This window comes from Panthera tigris, chromosome C2, assembly GCF_018350195.1.
Source record: "Panthera tigris isolate Pti1 chromosome C2, P.tigris_Pti1_mat1.1, whole genome shotgun sequence".
NCBI lineage: Eukaryota > Metazoa > Chordata > Mammalia > Carnivora > Felidae > Panthera > Panthera tigris.
In genome coordinates this window covers 44852485-44880074 of record NC_056668.1, presented here as the reverse complement: position 1 = coordinate 44880074, position 27590 = coordinate 44852485, and the positions used below count along the sequence as shown (strand labels likewise).

The window sequence follows — 27590 nt, the reverse complement described above, 5'->3', positions numbered from 1 at the left end:
ACACCTGCCTAAAGAACCCAGAAAACCGCCAGAGGATTAGCAGAAGGGAGTCTCAGGAGTCAAGCGCAGACTAGAGGCCCACGGAAGAGGGTAGGAAGGGCGGCGAGGCGGTGCGCGCTCCACGGACTGGCGGGAGGGAGCCGGGGCGGAGGGGCGGCTCGCCGGCCAAGCAGAGCCCCCGAGTCGGGCTGGCAAAAGCGGAGGGGCCGGACAGACTGTGTTCCGACAGCAAGCGCGACTTAGCGTCTGGGAGGTCAGAAGTTAACAGCTCTGCGGGAAGGCTGGAGGACAAAGGGAGGGAGAGCTGCTGAGCCCCCGGACGGCAGAGCTCAGCTTGGCGGGGAACAAAGGCGCCAGCGCCATCTCCCCCGCCCATCCCCCAGCCAAAATCCCAAAGGGAACCAGTTCCTGCCAGGGAACTTGCTCGCTCCGCGCAAACACCCAACTCTGTGCTTCTGCGGAGCCAAACCTCCGGCAGCGGATCTGACTCCCTCCCGCTGCCACAGGGCTCCTCCTGAAGTGGATCACCTAAGGAGAAGCGAGCTAAGCCTGCCCCTCCAGCCCCCGTGCACCTTGCCTACCCACCCCAGCTAATACGCCAGATCCCCAGCAACACAAGCCTGGCAGTGTGCAAGTAGCCCAGACGGGACACGCCACCCCACAGTGAATCCCGCCCCTAGGAGAGGGGAAGAGAAGGCACACACCAGTCTGACTGTGGCCCCAGCAGTGGGCTGGGGGCAGACATCGGGTCGGACTGCGGCCCCACCCACTAACTCCAGTTATACACCACAGCACAGGGGAAGTGCACTGCAGGTCCTCACCATGCCAGGGACTCTCCAAAATGACCAAACGGAAGAATTCCCCTCAGAAGAATCTCCAGGAAATAACAACAGCTAATGAACTGATCAAAAAGGATTTAAATAATATAACAGAAAGTGAATTTAGAATAATAGTCATAAAATTAATCGCTGGGCTTGAAAACAGTATACAGGACAGCAGAGAATCTCTTGCCATAAAGATCGAGGGACTAAGGAACAGTCACGAGGAGTTGAAAAACGCTTTAAACGAAATGCAAAACAAAATGGAAACCACAATGGCTCGGCTTGAAGAGGCAGAGGAGAGAATAGGTGAACTAGAAGATAAAGTTATGGAGAAAGAGGAAGCTGAAAGAAAGAGAGATAAAAAAATCCAGGAGTATGAGGGGAAAATTAGAGAACTAAGTGATACACTAAAAAAAAATAATATACACATAATTGGTATCCCAGAGGAGGAAGAGAGAGGGAAAGGTGCTGAAGGGGTACTTGAACAAATTATAGCTGAGAACTTCCCTGAACTGGGGAAGGAAAAAGGCACTGAAATCCAAGAGGCACAGAGAACTCCCTTCAGACGTAACTTGAATCGATCTTCTGCACGACATATCATAGTGAAACTGGCAAAATACAAGGATAAAGAGAAAATTCTGAAAGCAGCAAGGGATAAACGTGCCCTCACATATAAAGGGAGACCTATAAGACTCGTGACTGATCTCTCCTTTGAAACTTGGCAGGCCAGAAAGGCTTGGCACGATATCTACAGTGTGCTAAACAGAAAAAATATGCAGCCGAGAATCCTTTATCCAGCAAGTCTGTCATTTAGAATAGAAGGAGAGATAAAGGTCTTCCCAAACAAACAAAAACTGAAGGAATTTGTCACCACTAAACCAGCCCTACAAGAGATCCTAAGGGGGATCCTGTGAGACAAAGTACCAGAGACATCACTACAAACATAAAACATACAGACATCACAATGACTCTAAACCCATATCTTTCTATAATAACACTGAATGTAAATGGATTAAATGCGCCAACTAAAAGACATAGGGTATCAGAATGGATAAAAAAACAAGACCCATCTATTTGCTGTCTACAAGAGACTCATTTTAGATCTGAGGACACCTTTAGATTGAGAGTGAGGGGATGGAGAACTATTTATCATGCTCCTGGAAGCCAAAAGAAAGCTGGAGTAGCCATACTTATATCAGACAAACTAGACTTTAAATTACAGGCTGTAACAAGAGATGAAGAAGGGCATTATATAATAATCACAGGGTCTATCCACCAGGAAGAGCTAACTATTATAAATGTCTATGCGCCAAATACCCGAGCCCCCAGATATATAAAACAATTACTCATAAACATAAGCAACCTTATTGATAAGAATGTGGTCATTGCAGGGGACTTTAACACCCCACTTACAGAAATGGATAGATCATCTAGACACACAGTCAATAAAGAAACAAGGGCCCTGAATGATACATTGGATCAGATGGACTTGACAGATATATTTAGAACTCTGCATCCCAAAGCAACAGAATATACTTTCTTCTCGAGTGCACATGGAACATTCTCCAAGATAGATCATATACTGGGTCACAAAACAGCCCTTCATAAGTTTACAAGAATTGAAATTATACCATGCATACTTTCAGACCACAATGCTATGAAGCTTGAAATCAACCACAGGAAAAAGTCTGGAAAACCTCCAAAAGCATGGAGGTTAAAGAACACCCTACTAACGAATGAGTGGGTCAACCAGGCAATTAGAGAAGAAATTAAAATATATATGGAAACAAACGAAAATGAAAATACAACAATCCAAACGCTTTGGGATGCAGCGAAGGCAGTCCTGAGAGGAAAATACATTGCAATCCAGGCCTATCTCAAGAAACAAGAAAAATCCCAAATACAAAACCTAACAGCACACCTAAAGGAAATAGAAGCAGAACAGCAAAGGCAGCCTAAACCCAGCAGAAGAAGAGAAATAATAAAGATCAGAGCAGAAATAAACAATATAGAATCTAAAAAAACTGTAGAGCAGATCAACGAAACCAAGAGTTGGTTTTTTGAAAAAATAAACAAAATTGACAAACCTCTAGCCAGGCTTCTCAAAAAGAAAAGGGAGATGACCCAAATAGATAAAATCATGAATGAAAATGGAATGATTACAACCAATCCCTCAGAGATACAAACAATTATCAGGGAATACTATGAAAAATTATATGCCAACAAATTGGACAACCTGGAAGAAATGGACAAATTCCTAAACACCCACACTCTTCCAAAACTCAATCAGGAGGAAATAGAAAGCTTGAACAGACCCATAACCAGCGAAGAAATTTAATCGGTTATCAAAAATCTCCCAACAAATAAGAGTCCAGGACCAGATGGCTTCCCAGGGGAGTTCTACCAGACATTTAAAGCAGAGATAATACCTATCCTTCTCAAGCTATTCCAAGAAATAGAAAGGGAAGGAAAACTTCCAGACTCATTCTATGAAGCCAGTATTACTTTGATTCCTAAACCAGACAGAGACCCAGTAAAAAAAGAGAACTACAGGCCAATATCCCTGATGAATATGGATGCAAAAATTCTTAATAAGATACTAGCAAATCGAATTCAACAGCATATAAAAAGAATTATTCACCATGATCAAGTGGGATTCATTCCTGGGATGCAGGGCTGGTTCAACATTCGCAAATCGATCAACGTGATACATCACATTAACAACAAAAAAGAGAAGAACCATATGATCCTGTCAATCGATGCAGAAAAGGCCTTTGACAAAATCCAGCACCCTTTCTTAATAAAAACCCTTGAGAAAGTCGGGATAGAAGGAACATACTTAAAGATCATAAAGGCCATTTATGAAAAGCCCACAGCTAACATCATCCTCAACGGGGAAAAACTGAGAGCTTTTTCCCTGAGATCAGGAACACGACAGGGATGCCCACTGTCACCGCTGTTGTTCAATATAGTGCTGGAAGTTCTAGCATCAGCAATCAGACAACAAAAGGAAATCAAAGGCATCAAAATTGGCAAAGATGAAGTCAAGCTTTCGCTTTTTGCAGATGACATGATATTATACATGGAAAATCCGATAGACTCCACCAAAAGTCTGCTAGAACTGATACATGAATTCAGCAAAGTTGCAGGATACAAAATCAATGTGCAGAAATCAGTTGCATTCTTATACACTAACAATGAAGCAACAGAAAGACAAATGAAGAAACTGATCCCATTCACAATTGCACCAAGAAGCATAAAATACCTAGGAATAAATCTAACCAAAGATGTAAAAGATCTGTATGCTGAAAACTATAGAAAGCTTATGCACGTAATTGAAGAAGATATAAAGAAATGGAAAGACATTCCATGCTCATGGATTGGAAGAATAAATATTGTCAAAATGTCAATACTACCCAAAGCTATCTACACATTCAATGCAATCCCAATCAAAATTGCACCAGCATTCTTCTCGAAACTAGAACAAGCAATCCTAAAATTCATATGGAACCACAAAAGGCCCCGAATAGCCAAAGTAATTTTGAAGAAGAAGACCAAAGCAGGAGGCATCACAATCCCAGAATTTAGCCTCTACTACAAAGCTGTCATCATCAAGACAGCATGGTATTGGCATAAAAACAGACACATAGACCAATGGAATAGAATAGAAACCCCAGAACTAGACCCACAAACGTATGGCCAACTCATCTTTGACAAAGCAGGAAAGAACATCCAATGGAAAAAAGACAGTCTCTTTAACAAATGGTGCTGGGAGAACTGGACAGCAACATGCAGAAGGCTGAAACTAGACCACTTTCTCACACCATTCACAAAAATAAACTCAAAATGGATAAAGGACCTGAATGTGAGACAGGAAACCATCAAAACCTTAGAGGAGAAAGCAGGAAAAGACCTCTCTGACCTCAGCCGTAGCAATCTCTTACTCGGCACATCCCCAAAGGCAAGGGAATTAAAAGCAAAAGTGAATTACTGGGACCTTATGAAGATAAAAAGCTTCTGCACAGCAAAGGAAACAACCAACAAAACTAAAAGGCAGCCAACGGAATGGGAAAAGATATTTGCAAATGACACATCGGACAAAGGGCTAGTATCCAAAATCTATAAAGAGCTCATCAAACTCCACACCCGAAAAACAAATAACCCAGTGAAGAAATGGGCAGAAAACATGAATAGACACTTCTCTAAAGAAGACATCCGGATGGCCAACAGGCACATGAAAAGATGCTCAACGTCGCTCCTTATCAGGGAAATACAAATCAAAACCACACTCAGATACCACCTCACGCCAGTCAGAGTGGCCAAAATGAAGAAATCAGGAGACTACAGATGCTGGAGAGGATGTGGAGAAACAGGAACCCTCTTGCACTGTTGGTGGGAATGCAAATTGGTGCAGCCGCTCTGGAAAGCAGTGTGGAGGTTCCTCAGAAAATTAAAAATAGACCTACCCTATGACCCAGCAATAGCACTGCTAGGAATTTATCCAAGGGATACAGGAGTACTGATGCATAGGGGCACCTGTACCCCAATGTTTATAGCGGCACTCTCAACAATAGCCAAATTATGGAAAGAGCCTAAATGTCCATCAACTGATGAATGGATAAAGAAATTGTGGTTTATATACACAATGGAATACTACGTGGCAATGAGAAAAAATGAAATATGGCCTTTTGTAGCAACATGGATGGAACTGGAGAGTGTGATGCTAAGTGAAATAAGCCATACAGAGAAAGACAGATACCATATGGTTTCACTCTTATGTGGATCCTGAGAAACATAACAGAAACCCATGGGGGAGGGGAAGGAAAAAAAAAAAAAAAAAAAAAAGAGGTTAGAGTGGGAGAGAGCCAAAGCATTAGAGACTGTTAAAAACTGAGAACAAACTGAGGGTTGATGGGGGGTGGGAGGGAGGACAGGGTGGGAGGGAGGGCAGGGTGGGTGATGGGTATTGAGGAGGGCACCTTTTGGGATGAGCACTGGGTGTTGTACGGAAACCAATTTGACAGTAAATTTCATATATTAAAAAATAAAAAAAAATAAAAAAAAAAACAAAAAAACTGAGAACAAACTGAGGGGTGATGGGGGGTGGGAGGGAGGGGAGGGTAGGTGATGGGCATTGAAGAGGGCATCTTTTGGGATGAGCACTGGGTGTTGTATGGAAACCAATTTGACAATAAATTTCATATATTAAAAAAAAAAAAACAAAAAACAAAACTGAGAACAAACTGAGGGTTGATGGGGTTGGGAGGGAGGGCAGGGTGGGTGATGGGTATTGAGGAGGGCACCTTTTGGGATGAGCACTGGGTGTTGTATGGAAACCAATTTGACAGTAAATTTCATATATTAAAAAAAAAAAAAAAAAAAGAATGATTCAATAAACAAAACTGAAAGGCAAAAAAAAAAATAAAATAAAATAAAAGTGACTATTTGTTTTGTAAACCATGAAAAAAAAAATAATAAAGTTGCAGATTATTCCAGCAATAAAGAAGCGATTTTACAATATTAGCCTTATAGCAAAAGTAAATTCAACTTTTGTAAGTTCATGTCAATCCTCATCACTGTATGTCAAATATAAAGACACAAAACCATGGAGTTTGCCTTTATATTAAGAATGAAGTTTGAAAAAACTGTGTTTACTCCTAAGATACTTGATTCATATTTAGAAGACGAAAAAAACAGAGAAATCCTTAATGATGTCCATTAGAATTACCCATATATATATATATATATATATATATATATATATATGATTTACATTTTACGTTTTGAACCTTTCTAAGTGGGTAACACAAATGTTTGCTGAATGTGTTAATCTTCCAGCATCTGTTTGGAAGTTTTTAAAAAATCCTATTGATTTAAACACAAGAGAAACAGCAAAGTAAAAATGCTATGACAGTGTAATTATATTTTGTCTAACTTTTCATGCAACCATGTATTAGACCCTCACTTCATTTCTCTTGACCCCTTCATGCTCTCTGCCTTTCCTGCTGGACAAGTACTTTCTTGGTAATTCTTATTTTCCTTATTTTCCTTTGTGTCTTTAACCTCAGTGAGTACTTTTCCCTTCTGGCCTGGAAAAGCCTTAGTTATTTTGATAACAGATTTCTTGGCAGGCAGCTGCGTCTCCTGTGCTCTCAACTGCTCTCAAAGGCAGCCCTAATTGACCAAGATCTGACATGAAGAAGTGTCCTCCACAGTTCATCCTTCAAAGTACAGAATATACATTAATTAGTCACCTGGGAAATAAAGTTAAGGGTTTATGAAGTAGATTAAAAATTCAGAGAAAACATTTTGGTATTTCATTTTAAATTTCTTATTCACAATTTCTTTTATGTAATTTGTAGTTCAAGCAAAAATGACATAAGGAGTTTTTAAAAATCAAGAAGGCCTAAGCTTGCAAGTATGTTGCTGATATAACTGGTTAGTAGGGCTGTTTGAGAGATCCTAATATAGTTAAAATTAGAGAGGGAGAGGAGCACCTGGGTGGCTCAGTCTGTTAAGCGTCTGACTTCAGCTCAGGTCATGATCTCATGGCTCGGCTAGTGAGTTTGAACCCTGCGTTGGGCTCTGTGCTGACAAGTCAGAGCCTGGAGGCTGCTTCAGATTCTGTGTCTCCCTCTCTCTCTGCCCCTCCCCCGCTTGTGCTCACGTGCTCTCTCTCTCTCTCTCTCTTGCAAGAATAAATAAACATTAAAAAAAAAAATAGAGATGGAGAAAAACAGGCCAGGATTTTGAATGTCCTTGGATTGACTTACAATTTGGGAAATGGTGGTTGGGCTTTGAAAGACCATAGGAGGAAGTGGTAATACAATCAAGGTTTATTTTTGTTTCTAATAGTTTGGAATATTTGGAGGTATAGAAGACTAAAGGAAGGGGACTAGCCAGGATATTATTAAATTAGCCCAAGGGTGAGTTGAAGCCCTCAACTAAAAGGATAGGGCCAGGAACTAACAGGAAGGAATGGACTGAAGAAATGCTAAGACGCAGAACTGATAGTACTTGTGTCTACAACATTGATAGGACATGTTAAAGTCTGGGAAAGAATTATGATTCCAAGCTTTCTGGTTTAGATGCATGGGCAGATGAGGATTCACCAGGACAAGGACATAAAGCTGGGGTGGATGAGAAGGCTGAGAGACAAAGCAGTCAACTGACTTTTGCAGGTTGAGCTTGAAATTATTAGTCTACTCCTTCAACAAACAAATGAATTCTAAATAAATTTTAGAACCTAGTGCCTAGTGCCTACATACTATTATTAGTGCTGGAGAATAGGAGAGAAAGAACATCCATGATCTCATGGGTCTTGTAGTCTAGTGGGGCTAGAATAACAATAAACAAAGAAGGAAATGCACAAATAAATCAGAAATTTCAAAGACTGTTATAATCCAAAAAAAAAAAAAAAAAGTCACAGGGGAGCCTGGGTAGCTCAGTTGGTTAAGCATCCGACTCTTGATTTTGGCTCAGGTCATGATCTCGTGGTTCATAAGTTCAAGCCCCACATCGAGCTCTGGGCTGATGGTACAGAATCTGCTTGGGATTCTCCTTCTCCCTCTCTTTCTGTCCCTCCCACATGCTTTCTCTCTCTCTCTCTCTCTCTCTCCCAAAAATAAATAAAATTTTTTTTTAATCTTTAAAAAAAAGTGACATTAAAAAGAGTACTGGGAGGAATTCTATTTTTGAATGGTTGGTCAGGAAGTGCTTGTCCCAAGAGCTGGTATTTGAGCCTGAATGGCAAAAAGAAAACAGCCGTAAGAAGACTTTGAGGAAGAGTATTTCAAGTAAAAGAAACTGCTGGCACCAAGGATGAGAACAAGCTCAGAATCTTGGACCATGAGATCAATAACCAAAGGGAATATGGTATTATGTAAGGTCAGACATTTGTCAAATCCCACAATTAGTTCGCTAGACAACTTTGGACTTAGGAGAAAAGACTAGGATATGAATAAAAATATAGGCACCATCCATTTAAAGGTAGTATTTGAAGTCATGAGAATGAGCACATTGAAAAGATAAGAAAGCAAATAAAGGAACATGAGGAAAATTAATATTTAACAGGTAAGGAAAAGAAGAGAAACTATCAGTGGTGACAAATACAATGGTGAGAAAATTAGAAGGATGAACAGGTCCTAGAATAAAAGGAAACAGAGAGTTTCAAACAACAGAGTTAAATACCATGAATAGCAGGACAAAAGCATTACTAAAACAAAATGGCAAAGATAATTGGTGAATTTTTCTTGCATATTTTACGTGAAGTGGTAGGGAAAAAATCTGATTGCTCTCCTAGAGTGAAGAGCAAAAATCTTAATACAGTAGAGTAAAAAGCAAATAAAAAATGGAGAAGTAACCATAGCCAATAAAGCCTGCTTTAACAAGATTATATTTTTTGTGGAGAAAAAATTTTAGACTTGGAGTATTCTTTTAATGACAGAAATTCAAATATACTTATAGGTTGTGAGGAAGGAGTTAGTGGAAACTAAATGGCAAAGAAGGAAACTACAATAGCCATGTCTAATAGGTTGAAGATCAGGTCACTCTCCTGCCCACCACCATTGGAAGAATTAACTTTGAATGTAAGGCATCATTTGTTTTCATTGTAACCACTTGTTTATGGGACACCACTTCAAAGAAGATAGATGGATGACGAAAAGCATATGAAAAGGCGCTCCACATTACATGTCAACAGGGAAAAATTACAAATTAAAACAACAATGAGATTCTACTATACGCCTATTAGAAATGGTCAAAGTCCAGAATACTGACATCACCAAATGATGGCAAGGATGTGGAGCAACAGGAACTCTCATTCTTTATTGGTAGGAATACAAAATAGTAGTTTGGTAGTTTCTTAACAAAATTAAACATACTCCTACCATATAACCCAGCAATCACACTCCTTAGTATCTACCCTAAAGCGAAAACTTATGTCCACACAAAAACCTCCACATGCACATTTACAGCAGCTTATTCATAACTGTCAAAACTGGGAAGCAACCAAGTTGTCCTGCAGGAAGTAAATAAGTAAACTATGTCACATCCAGACAATGGAATATTATTCAGCACTAAAAAGAAATGAGCTATCTGGCCATGGAAGACATGGAGGAATCTTAAATGCATATTACTAAGTGAAAGAAGCCATATTGTATGATTCCAACTATATGACATTCTGGAAAAGGCAAAAGGTATGGAGACAGTAAAAAGATAAGTGGTATCCAGAAGTTAGGGGGTAGAGGATATGGATAGGTGGGGCACAGAGGTGTTTTAGGGCATTGAAAATAGTCTGTAAGATACTTCAATGATGGATACATGCCCTTACACATTTTCAAAACCCATGGAATGTATGACACCAAGAGTGAACTCTAATGTAAACTGTAGACTTTACGTGATTAGGATATGTCAATGTAGGTTCATCAATTGTAGAAATGTACCATTTTGGTAGAAGATGCAGATAATAGGGGATGCTATGCATATCTGGGAGCAGGGAGGTTTATGGGAAATTTCTACATTTTCTCTTAGTTTTGTTGTGAGTCTCAAACTGCTCTAAAAGAATAAAATCTTAATACAACTTTTTATGTGAATAAATCTTACATATGATGTGTCTCAAGATTATGAAATAAAAAGATACCTATCTCTACATTGAAAATGCAAAGAAATCATAAAAACTCTTAATGGTGAAATTACATTTTTAAGGGTTGCTGTTACAGTTTTGATGATGGCACTAAGGAGCAGTGGAAGACTTCTTACGGTCCTTAAAATCATATCAATTATGATCAGATACTATACCTATATATAAAATCTTTCCCTAGCAGGCCATTTACTAGCCAAATGTCCTGGTTTATCATTTCCAACATTTCAGTCCTTCACTTTCTTTTAAACTCATACATTTAAAATCTCTATGCCTCTGATACTAAGGGAAAATATGCCTCCTTTTAAATCCCTAAAAAATTCCCTGAATGCAGTTTCAAATGCTAAGACTGACAAAAATCCCAGAAAGTGATGGCACTGACTGCTTAACTAACCCAGATAATACACTATTGGAACAAAGGTGATAAAGAATGTCTAATTCATAGATACATGATATAGCAGTTAAGAAAGCAAGTATCTATTAAAATGTGGCTATTGTTTGTGATTAATGAAAGATAGGAAAGGCTGATCGCTTGATTCTTGGCCTCAAATGTTCTAGATCTCAGTGAACTTATCCTGGTCCTCTTAAGTCTGATTGTTCAATGATCTCCTGCCTTGTCATTTTCTGATTTTTCTTCCCTAACAATCTAAGTTTATGATATTTAGGAGTAATGATACTTTGGAGTTTATGCTCCTTACCTTTTCTGTATATATTGTAATAACTGTTAGGGTCTCTCACCCTAGTCAGACTGTGTTTCAGAAAACCTGCCTATTAGATAGGCAATGGAGGTACAGGACTTAATGTATTTTGTGAAAAGGTCAAGAATTCAGTATATACATATTTTCAATTTGTAGGAATGCAGATGATGGAATCCATGAGCCTAGTATAGTAGTATCAACCATAAACTGTGTAATAGTTTGAATACTAGCTGATCAAAACCTATTTCAAAATGAACTGTAAAAGAACAGCTTTCTGTGCTAAACAAACATGTACGTAGCACCTACTATGTGCTAGGTATTGTTCTTAGCACTTTTCAGCTATTAACTTATTTAATCATTGTAACTACAGAATGAGTTACATACTGTTATTAATAACAGTACTGTTATTATCACTATGCATGAGATAACTGAGGCGAAGAGAATTTGCCCAAGGTTACACAGTCACGAAGTACCAACACCGAGAATCATGCACAGATAATTTGACTCAAAGATGGTGAGCTTAAATACACTATGCTAAGTCTTTGTTATAACATCACACAGAAGTCCTTAAGGAAGTAACACAGAGAAGCCTTGAGAGGGGAGCCTCCTAGGGCTTGACTAGGGAGATCTGACTAAAGCTTTCACCTCTTTTAGGAGGGTCTTCTCTTTCAATTTTTGATGCCAACCTCTATGCCGTTCTCTAAAACTCTGCCCAACAATAACCAGTATCAAACCTTCCTCTGCTTCCGCTTGGAGAGCTGTGACTAGCATTGCCACAATGAGCGCTGGGTGATGTATGGCATTGTGGAATCACTATATTGCACCCCTAAAACTAATGTAACACTGTATGTTAACTATACTGGAATTAAAATAAAATGAAATGAAATGAAATAAAATAAAATAAATCCATCATGAACAAGACATTAATAAAGATGGCAAAAGATCAGACAATTACAGTTCCCTGGCAAATGATATCTACTGATTAAAATGAAATTAAAACATACAAAAGATAAAAAAATAAAAACATATAAACATAATTTATATACCAAGGATAAAAAAGGAAATATTTTTAAAAGAAATAACCCTTAAAAACATAAACACAAAGCTGATAAGTACACATCTCTGATTCAATGACTGACTTGTTTATCAGCTTCATAGACCATGTTGCATCCGATATTTATTTCTTTAACCAGACTCTGACTCCAAAGAACTGCAAGTCTACCCTGCTTCCTTACTGAAGGGTATTCCTTCAATTTGTCAATTGTCTATTTATGGCCTCCTAAGAATAAAAAGAAAAAATTATCCTCTATCACTCACCTACGAAGTTCCACCCAGTTTCCAATACAGGTTTTGAGAAATACTTGCCTAGCAGTACTGTACCCATATGAAATACCACCATTTACCTAAGTTGAAGTATGCTGTCCACAATATAATAATATACAGTAACCATGCAAGGAGGTTTCATGTGTATAGTAACAGCAAGATTTTCCTACTAAAAATTATTTCCATAATTAGATAAGAAAAATATATTTTGAATTTTCCTCTTCCTATTTATTAAGTTAAAATATATTCCAATGAAAAAATGCCAAGTAGTAATCTCCCAGGCTACAATTTTCTGAAGAAAATGGTCACTCAGTATTCACAATCAGAAGGCAAAATTTACATCTGCTAATGAATGTGTTAGATTTTTATTAAATGGGTTCTATACAAATATTTTATATTAAAGTCTGTAGTAATGAAGATAAATCTACAAACTGCATCAGTTAAAAGAAATGGGACATCACCATCGTCTCTAAGGGATATTTAACATTATATAATTCTCAATCTATTTTTGCCTTTATGGAATTGCATAAGATAAGCAATAGTTTGGCACCAATTCATCAAACAGAAGGGCAAATTTTCACTATAATATCTTATTTATGTATTTAACAAGACTTTTATAGCTATCTAAGAGGTGACATTTTACTTTTGCATAGCTTAGCAATGCATTAATAGGCTTCATTTTACTTTTTAAATGTAAACTATATTTCACAATACTTTATAATAAAAGAGTACAAATAATTTAAAACTCTCAGTGCATGCATTAAAATAACCTTCACATTTAAATTTAATATTCTATTGGTTTCAACCCCAAAACTGGAGAGAATGTGAGAGGTGAAATGTGGACAAACCAAAAAAATACCTTCCCTTAAAGACAAATGTCAAGGAAAACTACAACTTTTCTGCAAAACAATAGCACAATAACTTTAAAAGTTCTGTCTGAAAGCCCCACCGCTCCCCAACACACATAGTAAACTTGATGGTCCTAAATTGATGTGCCTTAAAATGGATAAGGGTGAAGCAAAGAACAAGTTTTGCTTATAAATTCTTGGGTAGCCTTAAACTGCTTTAACCTCCTAAGGACAGACTAAGGTTCGGGAAAATTTTCAGGGTCTCAGACCAGCACTGGGATTTGCATGTCATGGGTCAACGTGAATTCTGAGGAATAAACACTTTCTTTGCAGGCAGATGAAAAGCAGTTATGCTGAGAAGAAAGAGAAACTTTCTTCTTCATAGCTATCAAAGACAAAAAACACTGTTGCTACAGGATTTTGTATATCTTTTTAAAAAACAATTTAGAATAAAGGGGCCAAAAGGGTTGAAAACAGGATTTCCAAATGCAAAATGTGTAGACTTACTGGTACATGCCATGGAAGGTGGGTCTTTTTCAGCTCGGAAGTAACCTTTTTCACACTGACAGACAGAAGTTGCTTCCATGTAAGTTAAACTGTGTGGAGGGCACTTAGAACATTTTGTGTTCCCAGCAAATGCTTTATAGAATCCTGGTCTGCAAGCTGTAAAAACAGGAAAAATAATTTTTGTTATTATTTCTAGAGTTCATTTGCACATGTACAACATACTTTAATTTATACACACTTTAATCTCAGAGTTCTGGGTCACACATATACAGAAGAGTCAATATATGGTAACATTTAATGAAATTAGTTATTCAAAATTAGTAATATAATGGTAACTTCACATTTCAGCTCAGGAAGCTAATTTTAGAAAGCATACCTGAAACAAACATATACAAAATAAATTGTCTACCAGAGCATAGGGATGCCCTTAAACTGGCAGTAAGGGAAATGATTTTGTGTAGTTCTCGGAGATAGCATTAAATAACATTGAATCACACTGTTTAAAATGTATTTGCATTCTGTTTCTTCTTCAGTCCTTCTGAGTACTAAAGGAAAAAGTCCTAGTGTGGTGCTGGTATATCTTAACACGTGTCCTATTGGTGCTTTTTATTTTTTTAACAAAAGGAAAGCTGGCCTTATGTTCAGAGTTTAGCAAGATCTACCTATAGTTTGAAAACATTGTTTTATTTTTATCATGTTTGTTTTTATTTTTTTAATTTTTTAAAAATTTTTATTTATTTTTGAGACAGAGAGACACAGCATGAGCAGGGAAGGGGCAGAAAGAGAGGGAGACACAGAATGTGAAGCAGGCTCCAGGCTCTGAGCTGTCAGCACAGAGCCCGATGCAGGGCTCGAACCCACGAACTGTGAGATCATGACCTGAGCCGAAGTCGGACGCTTAACCGACTGAGCCACCCAGGCGCCCCATGTTTGTTTTTATTTTTTTATGGCAAAAAATTTTTCTGTTTATTATACTGAAATACATTCATTTAAAAATTTTGAACTAATTTCAAAAGTAGGCAGACAAAATATTAAGTAAATAAAGTATATGTACTATACACATATGGCAAGAACCATGAAAATGTAAGCAAATAAGTAAATTAAAATTTTTTTATACATTTATTTATTATTGAGAGACAGAGAGAGACAGAGCACAAGCAGGGGAGGGGCCGAGAGACGGGGAGACACAGAATGTGAGGCAGGCTCGAGGCTCCAAGCTGTCAGCACAGAGCCCAATGTGGGGCTCGAACTCACAGACTGTGAGATCATGACCTGAGCTAAAGTCAGACGCTCAACTGACTGAGCCACCCAGGTGCCCCCAAATAAGTAAATTAAAAAAAATCACTATGTGATGAAATGTTTTATTGGACCTCATTTGCTCTTTGCTTATTACATCCATGTTGTCGTTTACAGTGTACATGTTCACAGGAATGGAGGCTCTAAAAAAAGGATCCTATGCTAGGTATGCAGCCAAGGTCCTGAAGGAGGAGCGGGTAGTCTTAGTTGTTTCTGGTCTCAAACAAACCACGGCTGATTAGTTTTTAAATTAACACTGTTAGGGGCACCTGGGTGGTTCAGTCGGTTGAGCCTCCAGCTTAGGCTCAGGTCATGATATTGCGGTTTATGAGTTCAAGCCCCACATCGGGCTCTCTGCTGTCAGCACAGAGTCCTTCGGATCTTCTGTACCCCTCTCTTTGCCCCTTCCCTGCTTGTGATCTTTCAAAATTAAACATTAAAATATTTATATATAAACACTGCTAAACAAAATAAAGAATAATGTATTATGTTTTTTAAAAATGTTTTAAAAACTTTTTTTAATCCAATTCATTTTCACAAAATCCTCTTTTTAGAAATACACAAGAATCTTAACAATAATCTCTTAATAAGGTTTCCGCTTATATATTCAGGAGAGAAAGAAAAAAATGCCACTTATTTTTTTTAGGTAAATTTAATGAATCCCCCCAAAATAACTATGTGTCTTTCTCTAGGTACATTTTGATGAATATTCCTACAGATCTAAATGACTGCAATTCAACTTATACCAGTAGTATACTATGCACCAGTGACTCATCCTCTAGGAGGGCATAAACCACAAGATGTGCATGTACATGCACACACACACGCATTTGCTGTAAATGGATTATTTTGGATAGTTAATGTTTCCTTTTATAGTAACATTTATCATAAATTACCTAGCAATTCAATAGAAGTAAAATGATCAATTCTGTACAGTAAAATTACTATTAAAAATTTGGTTATTCACTATCAATGAAGCTCTAAGTGGTGATACATAATAAATATCAACCACAGTCTATTCTCTAACTAGCTGATAAATTAATACTATGTCACTAATCAATACAAACACCGTATCATTAAAATATTTCTCTAAGCCTGTCAAAATTTAGACTATGTAAATAATATATAATTAACCCCTAACCTAATATATAATATAATATATGTAAATAATATATAATTAACCCTGGATCCAGCTTGAGGGTTAACCATCCTGTTACCTCTTTCGTTTTTTATTTCTTTTGAGAGAGAGAGAGAGGAGAGAGAATCAGGAAGGGCACATATGAGCGGGGGAGGAATAGAGAGAAGGAAAGAGAGAGAATCCCAAGCAGGTTCAATGCAATCAGGGCAGAGCTCCATGCTGGGCTCAAACTCACAAACTGTGAAATCATGACCTGAGCCAAAACCAGAGCCAGGTGCCTAACCAACTGAGCCATCCAGGGGCACCTCTGTTACTCTTTTCAACAGCACCATGACATGCACTTGTGTAATGGCGGAAGGCTCTAAAGGACAGACTGGTAACACTGATTATCATAAAGTAGGTGTTCAATACATTTTCTTTTTTTTTTGCACTGAATTGAACAGAGTGTGAGTACTCTGTTAACTTAATTCCTGCAGACGATTATACATTTCTACTTAGTGCATGTTCTGATCATAGTATAATTCATCTTACCAAAAATTTAGGGTTTTGTTTTTTGTTTTTTTGCTTTACTATAAGAGATGGAAGAAGTGAGTAAAGATATAGAAAGTGATTCAACTGCAGCTCAAAACTAATTATTCTAATACCTCCAGATGAGCTGGCTATAAAACAAAACAAATCTTTTCCATTTGAAATTATTATCCACATGAATTTGAAAATTTTATCACCACAAAAAATACAAATACAAGTTGGATATTGGTACTGCCACTCTCAAACTTATCTCTCATTTGAATACACATAAAAATTTCCTTTAAAAATTTTAAAACGTTGAACTTATAAAAATACATTTGAATTATTAAAATATTACTCACCTTAATATTAAGGTTTCATATAATATTTCATTTAAAAACAATGGATAATGCTGTTAAAAATGTTAGAAAGCCATTGTTCTAGGTAGTCACATTCTCTTTATGTAGTACGCAGTAATGGCACACAACATATACTTCTCTTTTAGCTTGAATCATATTAGATTATAACTACTTTGTGACGTTTATCACCTCAATTTCTTGTAACTGCCACAAGCCAGACATGGGCATATATCCATAATGCTTAGCATATTTCAAGTATATATTTAGTTTTTACAGAGGTTTGAAAAATTTAATGAGTAAATGAATAAATAATTCACTAATGTCTAGTATGAAATTACTAGAACTCTAAATGTAATAAACATTCTATATATTCATTCAGTTAGTGATTCTAGATTTTGTTTGTATTTCTGTTACAGATGAGATATCAGTACCTAAGCCTTAAGAACTTTTAAATTGTTTTCTTCTTCTCTATCACTTTTTAATTGATCTAATTATAGGGAATGTAAAATTCATTTCGAAAAACAAACCACTGTAGATAAGAGTATTTTCCAATGTATGTCAGTACTGCATGTGTTTGATATTTCTATTAATTTGTAAGAGCTGTTTATTAGCAATATTACAGTTATATTTATTGTTTTATGTACATTTTTCTATCCATTTTATGACTTTGTGCATAAAAAGAAAGATAATAATCCCATTCATTATAGCATCAAGAACAATGAAATACGTTGGAATAAATTCAACCAAGACGTGAAATATGTGTATGGTGAAAATCACAAAACTTTGATGAAAGAAACTGAAGAAGACACAAATGAAAAGATATTCCATGTTCATGGATCAGAAGAATTGTTAAAATGTCCATACTACCCAAAGTCATTTATGTATTCAATGCAAGTCCTATCAAAATTCTAATGACATTTTCCACAGATACAGAAAAAAAATTCCTAAAAATCTGTATGGAACGACAACAACCACAACAACAAACCCTCCAACAGCGAAAGTAATTTGGAAACCAACCAACAAACAAACAAAACTGGAGGCATCACACTCCCTGATTCCAAACTATAATGAAAGCTATAGTCATCAAAGCAGTAAGTTACTGGCATAAGAATACAAACAGACCAATGGAACAGAACAGAGAGACCAGAAATAAATTCTTTCATATATGGTCAACTAATCTTTGACAAGGGAACCAAGAATATGCAATAGGGAAAGGATAGTATTTTCAATAAATTGTATTGGGAAAACTAGAAACCACAAAGAGAAGAATGAAATTGGATCCCTATGTCGCACCACTCACAAAAATTAACTTGAAATGGCTTAAGGATATATTAAATATAAGACCTGGAACTATAAAACTCCTAGAAGAAACAATAGGGAAAAGCTCCCTGATGTTGGTTTTAGCAAAAATTTTTTGGATAGGACAACAAAAGCAGAAGCAACAAAAATAAAAATCAACAAATAGGACTACATTAAACTTAAATGCTTCTGCACACCAAAAGAAACAAGCAACAAAATGAAAAGGTAAACCATCTATTTGATAAGATGTTAATATTCAAAATTTATAAAGAATACATGCAACTCAACAACAAAAAAGTAACTGGATTAAAAAATGACTATAGGAACTGAATAGACATTTCCCCCCAAAAGACACCCAAATGGCCAACGGACACATGAAAAGATGCTCAACATCATTAACCACCAGAAAAACGCAAATCAAAACCATAATGAGATATTACTTCATATTTGCTAGAATGGCTATTATCAAAGAGACAAAAAATAACAAGTGTTAGTGAGGCTGTGGAGAAAAAGGAACTCTTCTGCATTGTTGATGGGAACATAAATTATTTAAGCCACTATGGGAAACAGTATAGTTTCTCAAAAAATTAATAGAATTACCATATAATCCAGTAATCCCACTTCTGAGTATTTATCCAAAGGAAATGAAAACAGGGTATCAAAAAGATAACTGCACTCTCGTATTTATTGCAGCATTATTCACAACAGCCAAGATACAGAAACAACCTAAGTGCTTTTCAACAGATGAATGGATAAAGAAGTTCTATCATGATTCTATTTTTTAGTTTCCTTCCATAATATTATAACCTTATTATGTAAATCTGTATTTCTTGTACTACTGTATTCATCTCATCTGCTTGCCTCTGCTTTCTCCTTGCTCAAATCTGTGCCATAGTTACTACCAGTTACATTACTAAATCGTAGAGATGACCATGCTGCTGTCTATTGTCAAAAAAGTAGGAGCTGGCAAACATTGCCCTTTGGCCAAATCTGTCCTAGCCTTTGGTTTGGTAAAGCTTGTGAGCTAAGAATAGCTTGTGGATTTTTAAATGATTACATAGGTACATGGTAACATTGATTTTGACTCTTGGCCTGCAAAGCCTAAAATGTATACCACCTGGCCCTTTATGGAACATGTTTGTTAACACCTGGTCTCTAGCATAAAGTCCAAACTCAGTTTAGCATTTAAATTGCTTCAGAGTTGAGCTCACACCTGTTTTTCCAAACTCAACTTCCACTGTTACATAAATTTTAGACTTCTTCTCCCCACACACACCATATTATTTTTAACAGTTTTATTATGGTGTACTTGACATGAAAAAACCTGCAGGTACATGTAAAGGGAACAAATGGAAGAATTTTGACTTATGTATACAGCTATGAATATTTAACTGCAACCAAGATAGTGAACATATACATTCAACTCCAAAAGTTTCCTTGCATCCCTTTATTTTCACCTATTTGCATTTTTATATTTATTTTATTTATTTTAAAGATTTTATTATTAAGTAATCTCTATACCCAACGTGGGTCCCAAACTTAAAACCCCAAGGATCAAGAGTCACATGTTCTACTGACTGAGCCAGCCAGGTGCCCTGGATTTTGATATTTAAAGTATATGTCCTGCAGGTAGCACTTTTCTGGGTCATGCATTTTTTTTTTTAATTCTAATCTGACAACTTCTTTCTTTTAATTGAGATGTTTAGTGTATTTACATTTAATGTAGTTACTGACATTACTAGATTTAAGTCTATCTTGCTACTTTTTCCCCATTTGTCCCATCTGTTCTTTGTTCCGTTTTCTTCTTTTTTTTTTTTTTTAAATAACTGCATGCTTATTACAATCTCATTTAACCTCCTTTGTTGGTTTATTCGCTCATGAGCAAACTCAGGTGAACACTCATGGGAATGTCTGCAGCTCTCTGGAGCTCTCTTTTAGGGACGCACTCTCCTTTTTCATACTTTGTTTTGTGAAATCTAGCTGTCTGGGTCTACATGGACTCTCAGATCTGTCTTCTTAAGCCACAGAAGGAGTCTACTGGCTTCTATCAGGGTCCCTCCTCCCTGTACCACGGCCTGGAAACTCTCTCAAGACACTAAATGGGATAGTTGTACGGCTCTCCTCTTTTATCTTTTTTATTTCCCATCTCTCAGGGATCACAATCTTTCATAATCTGATATATTGTCTTAAAATGATTTTTTCATATATCTTATGTGTCTTCTAGGTTTCTTTCAGGCAACAGACGTTACTAAATCTTGGCTGCAAGTAAAAATCAAACTGTTTTAATCATTTTGAATTATTTTTCTGTCTTCATATTTCTCTGTTTTATAATGTTTTTATCCTAAATTCACCTAGTTAGTTTCTCAAAGACATACTTGAAAAACTTACCTTAAAGTACAATGCAATACAACTACCATCTACCAGATTGCCTAAGGTGAAAAAGACACACAATACTAAGTGTTGATGAGGATATGGAGCAACATGAGCTCTCTCATACGTTGTTGAAGGAGTTTTAATTGGTACTACCACTTTGGGAAACTGTTTGGCAGTATTTACAATAGATGAACATAGATATATCTTTTGACATAACAATCCTACTCCTAGGTATATACCCAACAGAATAGCACAAAGTGAAAGTAGCTTCTATACCATTAGACAGGCATACCAAATCTATTGCCAGGTGAGTCATCACTCTTCCATTCGATTTTAATTTCTGTAATTTTGTTAACTTGTTGACCTTTTTCACCTGAGGTATTTTCTACTCCTTTCATCCCCTACTTTGTCCTTGTTGCTGTAACTTCTATGTTCCCTTACTCATTTTAATGAAGTATCCTGAGGGAATGGAAGTAAACTGATATGTTCAATCAACTATGCTTAACAAATAAGTTTACACTTTAGTAAATTTCTAATCATGTAATTAGAGTATATTTAGTTTAAAATAAACAAATTACAATCAGGCCATTATTTATGAGATATTTGTTTAAATGTTTCCATGTGCCTACTTATAAAGATAGCAACAGTGTTGGAAGAATAAATGCAATGTAATTTGATAATGGTAGATCTATAAAATGCAAAATATATAAGTATTCTCATAAAATTATATAATAAATAATCTAAGTTAAAACATAAGTCTTCTGCTTCAAAAATATGTTGATAATCTGAGGAATTTTAAATGCTCAAAATAATAAGAGATTTCATACATATTATAAGGTAAAAATAATTTTTACAAAAAGCATGTATTAAAGGCACATTCTATATGAGTATAGTTACTGAAATACTACTAATATTAATGAAGTATGTACCCTGCAATGCAATTTCCCTTATAAATTTTTGAAATTTCATTGTCTTTTATTCCTAAAATACAGTTTGAAAGTACTTTCTCTCTCTCTCTCACACACACACACACACATTCATGTCTCTGCTAAAACAAAATCAAGAAATGTACGAACTGTTTTATACATACATTATGTTAAAAAAGGAATGGTGAGGCTATACATAGCTAGCAATGTTTTGGGGATTTATCTTCATTATCAGAGAACTCTAAGACAAAGGACCAAAAGAAATCCTAGTTGGCATATCATGCAGTTCCCACCATTTGATGAAATATGAATTGCATCTTGTGTGACAGAAACTGCTATTAATATAATTGACTCCCTTTCTCTCATCAGTGTTCAATAGTCTGTAAGTTTAGATAATCCTGAATGACTTATCAGTAAAATATGTGATCTTCATCATTTCTCAAAACATTAGAATTCATGAATTTAAGAAACTGGGATAGGGAATATCATCACTTCTTTCTTAGATGCTGTTCTGCAGTTATGAAAATTAAATTTTGCTATCATGTAAGCAGAGAAGGCAGGAAAGATTGGGGAATTAAAAACTAAAAAGAAAAGAAAACAAAAACCTAAAATCTAAGGGTAAATAACCATGGATATTTTGCTTCTTTAATCTATTAATAACAATCCAAGGAAAATCTCAAGACCAAATGCAAATCTATTAGTAGTAAACTTGTAGGTTGTGCTTCAAAATGTTCAGTCTAACCTTCCTTATAGGGGACTACCATAAAGTCCTCATAAGATGAGGTATATAAAATTGCCCTGTTACTAATTCCAATTTCTAACTTCCATCAAAGAAATTTCTAAAGTGGACTTTCTCTTGAATAAACAAATAGAAAAAACAAAATACCTACAAAACTATATTGTAGGTTACATAACTTTTATCCTAAAGAATCAGAGGAAGGGGCTTTGGGTTCTGAAAAGGATGGAATAAGCAAACTATGTCCTCTTTCTCTTGCTTATCTACAAAATTGGAGCACGCTATACCCAGCAGATATTTGAGGACTCTGAAAAGTAAGTTGAAGCAGGTATATTGGAGAAGATCAAAATATGCAGTACTTCTGAGTTGGTGATGAGTTCACCATCTTTCTCTCCTTCTCTCCCTTCCCTCCCCCCTGCCTCCCCCAACACTTGGAGCCTAAACTTAATGGACTGAACACCAAAAGTTGGCATCAGGTCACAGACAGAGGTCCAGGACAAGCCTGCTCATCACGGTTTTGGGAGTGGGAAACACAAATCCTAATGTTCAGGAGAGAATGTGAAAATCTGTTCCTCCTTTGCTTCTCTTTCTTTTTTCCCTTCTCTCCTGCCTATCCCTCACATAATCATGTGGTGGTGCTGGTGGTGGTGATGGTGGCCAGTAATGACAGTCCACAGGAGCCAAAATTCCTAAGAAGGGAAAACCTCCTCTTCATTCACTGAAACTGTAGTTCAGAGAGGGTAGTGTCAACTCCCATTGACTGCATTCCTTTTTCTCTCTGCCATCATCTCACTTGGCCCTGGATGCATATCCAGCTGATGAAGTGCACACCAGAGTGGAGTACATAAAGATTCAGCCAGCCTTGCAGCCAAGAGACCTTGATGAGGAGCCATAGTGAACCAGAGAGTACTGGGAAGAGTGTGGAGAGACTGGAGCTTGAGACATCAGTCCCATAGGCTTGTTTATGAACTCCTGGGCTTGCTTCCAAACTGCACATATGGGGATGGGATTCTATTTAACATACCAAAGACTGAGAACTGAACCAAAAGACCACTAGTGACTTTGGTCTCAGACTAGCAATAAGATTTTGAACTTCTGGTTAGGTAAAAAACCTAGAAACTAAATAGTATTTTTTTAACTATATGACATAGTAACTTATAAAATAAAAAGATACACACAGGCAAATCCACACAAGTTGCCATTAACAAGCATAAAGTGGCTATATCAGATCTTTGTTTTATCTTCCACCATTTTTCTCATTCTTAGATTTATAATTTATATGTTAAAGATGATTTGAAAAAGCATATTCCTTCAAGAGATGCATAATTGTCAACAACAGGGCACTACTTGGAAAGTCAAGTCAGAAATACATTAGTAGTCTGAGGCTTGTGACATGCACAGTTAAAATTCTAAAGATGTAAGGTACTTACATCTAAAGAGTAAGGTAGTGGGGGTATGGAGACCAAAAGGTTTATATTAGCTGTTTTTTTGTGATTGGATACCATTTTAATTTTTATTACCATTTATCACCAGTTTGAAAGCAATCTGGCAATAACACTGGCACAATATTAAAAGCTAACCATATTTTTTAAAATACAGATCACCATTTCAGTGTTCTAATATTCATCTTCTAATATAATTTTTAATTAATTTGTTATTCTCAGGTATATTTTAGTCTTAAAATTAAGCCTTATTAATTAAACATTATTAATACAACTTCCTCCATATTTAGCATGACTTTTAAAAATGTGTTTGTTGCATCAGTCATATTTCCAGATATTCTGAAATGAGATGCCATTTAACTTTTTCTTCCCTCATCAGAGATTCTTATTCTTATTTCACTATTTTTTCTAGACATCTAACTGTAATGACAGTTTCTAACTTTTTCTTCAACATTCCTTTCTTTTATATTCCTTAAGCCAACCTAAATTTACTTTTATGAATAAGAAAAGCCATCCCCACAGAGAACATACCCAATGATTCACTGTAATATACAGTAGTAATAATAGCTACAGCAAAACTATTTATAGTTACTGAGCATTAAGAATGAGCCAGATAACTGTGAAAAACATTTTGTACACAATTTTTTAGGTATGCTTATAAAAATTAGTTACAAAGGATAATAAAGAATGTGGCCTTTGGAGCTAGATTATTTGGCTTTGAGTTATGTTCTTGTATTTTACCAATTCTGTCACTTCAGGCAACTTATTTTTCTGTGCATCATTTTCCTTGTCTGGAAAATGGGGATAAATGATAGCACTGAACTCAGAGGTTGTTGTGAGAATTTGAATTAATATGTATAAAGTGATCAGAAGGGTGCCCAGCACATTACTACTTTGATGAGAAAACTGAAGTTAAGTGATATTAAGTAACTTTCTAAGGCAGATAGTATTTTCCAGAAACAGCCTCAACAATTCCTCCCACTCTCCCATTCTTCTGACAATGTCTCATGGGCGCCCTTCCCACAAAAAGTTCCTTTCAGGTCCATGTTCCCCATCTCCTGAATCTGGATGTGTTTGTGACTAGTGGGAGTCTATGTGACTTCCTAGGCTAGGTCATAAAAAGTGAGAGCTGTTTCTTCCTTTTGGGATACTTACATTTAGAAACTGGCCACCATGACAAGAGGAAGGCCAAGCAGCCATGGAGAGGACCATGTGGAGAACTGAGGCCCTTGGCCAACGGCTCTGGCTCAGCACCCAGCTGACAACCAGTACTGTCTTGCCAGCAAGGTGAGTGAGCTCCCTGTAATGTAGATTCTCCAGGTCCTTGTATAACCACCTTAGCAAATGCTGTATAAAGCAGAGATGAGCTGTCTTTGCTAAACTTTGTCAAATTTCATATTTAATAATAGTTGCTGTTTTAAGACAGTAACTTTTGGGGATGTTTTCTTATGAAACACTAACTGGAAGACTTGCTTAAGGTCATATGGTAGGGGAATCAAAGTTAAAACCCAAGTCCTTTCTAATCTGTAATCTGAGTTCTCATCATAGGGTATATTGGTTACTCATTATATCTAGAACATATCTATTCTGTAATCTAGAGCAGTGAGGGAGTGAACTACAACTTTTAAAGGACAACTAGTGATGGTGTTTGAATTATAAATAACTGCTGTAATAAAAATCACTCTTTTGTAGGATTTAATTGACAGATAACAGTTTTAACTAATGGTTTTATGTCTTCGTACACACTATCTTTTTTTGTAAGAAGCAAAACAAGTATAGCTTTTTTCTCAGACCATTAGAAATAAACATGTATTTCACAACTTTTATCATAAAATTCTTTTGTGACAACCTCATTTTATGGAAAAAATAAGCAAGGCATTTTATCTTTCAAGCTAGAATTAAAGAACAGACGCATAATAAAATGGCTTGTATGCATACATGATTTGAACATTCTGAGCAAACTCACTCATCACCGCTCTGTCTCAAGTACTCTGACACTTTAAAGTTTGTGAAGTTTGACAACCATATCTGCTTCTGGCTTAGCAACAAACTTACAATCCATTCTTCAATCTGACAATCATGAATGTCCCGTTGTCATGTATTTGTGGCATTTCTGTAGCTGAATAGCGTAGAAAAGTAATGTAAACATTATTGAATTATACACTAAAAATGTTGCTAATAAGAAAAGCCTACATTCTTTTTATAGAGTTACTAATCATATTGATAATTGATATAATAATCACAATTTATCATCCACTGTGTTTTACAAACATCATTCTACTTAAGTCTTATAAAAACCCAAAGATGTAGGTATTAGCATTTTCATCTTATAAATGAGGAGATAAAGGCTTTAACGGTTGCTCAAGCTTATATGAGCAAGCCAGTATTTGAAACTGGGCCTCTCTGACTCTTTAGCCCAAACTTTGTTAGGGACAATATCTTGTCATTATGTGAATATTCATATATGTACACAAATATGCACATACACCTATATATGTATATAGGCAGATATATGAACATACATGAAGATATTCCTGGCAATACTTATACATATTTATCTCCTCCTAAATAACCTACAATTGTGATCATCATTTGCATTCCACATTTTGGCACCTGTTATTTCTTATTTCGTGACAGAACTATGTTGTAAATAACATAACAACTTATGTTATATATGCTATTGCATTGGGACAATACTGCAGATATAGCAAAAGCTCAAATATAAGCCTTACAGATTACCTTTATACATACTTAATATACTTACCAGTGAAAATTATGTGAGAATATTATAGAATAAAGCTTGGCAGAGTAGACACTCAAAATATTCACTACCTTCTCTTCTTAAAAACTGTAAAGATAAAGTACTACAGTAGGATTTAAAATTGATAAGCTTTTTCATTGAGTTCACCTTCTTCATTAGTAAATATTCAGATAATATCTGTTTTTCCATAGAAGCTTGAAATGGTTATTTATACCACTAGTTGAAATGTGAATGGGTGTTTTCAATGTAGTTCCACCATAAGTACCCTCTACAGTGCTTGAATTTCATAATTATACTTTCACAGTTTTACTTTGTATTCAGTATCACAATGTTTGCATGTTGAATAACAACTAATGGGGTTACTGAACAGTAGTTACTTTATCACTTTCTATTACCACTTTAAAATAAGCTATCAAAACCTTGGTTTACATTTCATTGGAGTTCTCTGAAATACTGAATTGAAGGAAACCGGAAAAGCATCCAGTTTCAAGTACAAGTAGAGTACTTACACTGATCCAGCATGGTTTAGATATAACAGATTCTCACGGATCATGAGGGCACATTCAAGGGTGAAATACTGCATGTAGCAACAGCAGAAACTTAAGATTCAGAACCTCCAATACATTGCTTGCAAAAGCTCTACATGGCTATATAATCAACAGAAGCTATGATATGCAGATTTTACAGATGTGATGTTTCTGACAAGAATATGGTCTCTTAATTTGGTTCATATCTAGTTCCAGCATGAAGAGCCATTCTATATATTAATGCCATTGACCTGAACCTGAATTTCCAAGTGACGATTTTACACCCAGGCAGATCATCTGTAACCTGGTGCTTGGATAAATCCAATTTTCATAACAAGCAGGAGCTTTCCTGAAACACCAGTTATAGCATTTCATGAACCCATATAAAG

At 36.2% G+C, this 27590-nt stretch overlaps 1 protein-coding gene across 2 annotated transcripts in view; it reads right to left on the bottom strand.

Annotated features, from left to right (window-relative positions):
- EPHA6 (EPH receptor A6) overlaps positions 1-27590 on the bottom strand; it is an 867849-nt gene that overhangs the window by 486352 nt on the left and 353907 nt on the right. For both annotated transcript variants that reach the window (XM_042998967.1, XM_042998968.1), the window contains exon 4: positions 13838-13993. In XM_042998967.1, the coding sequence (XP_042854901.1) occupies positions 13838-13993 (156 nt within the window). The remainder of the gene's footprint in view (positions 1-13837; positions 13994-27590) is intronic.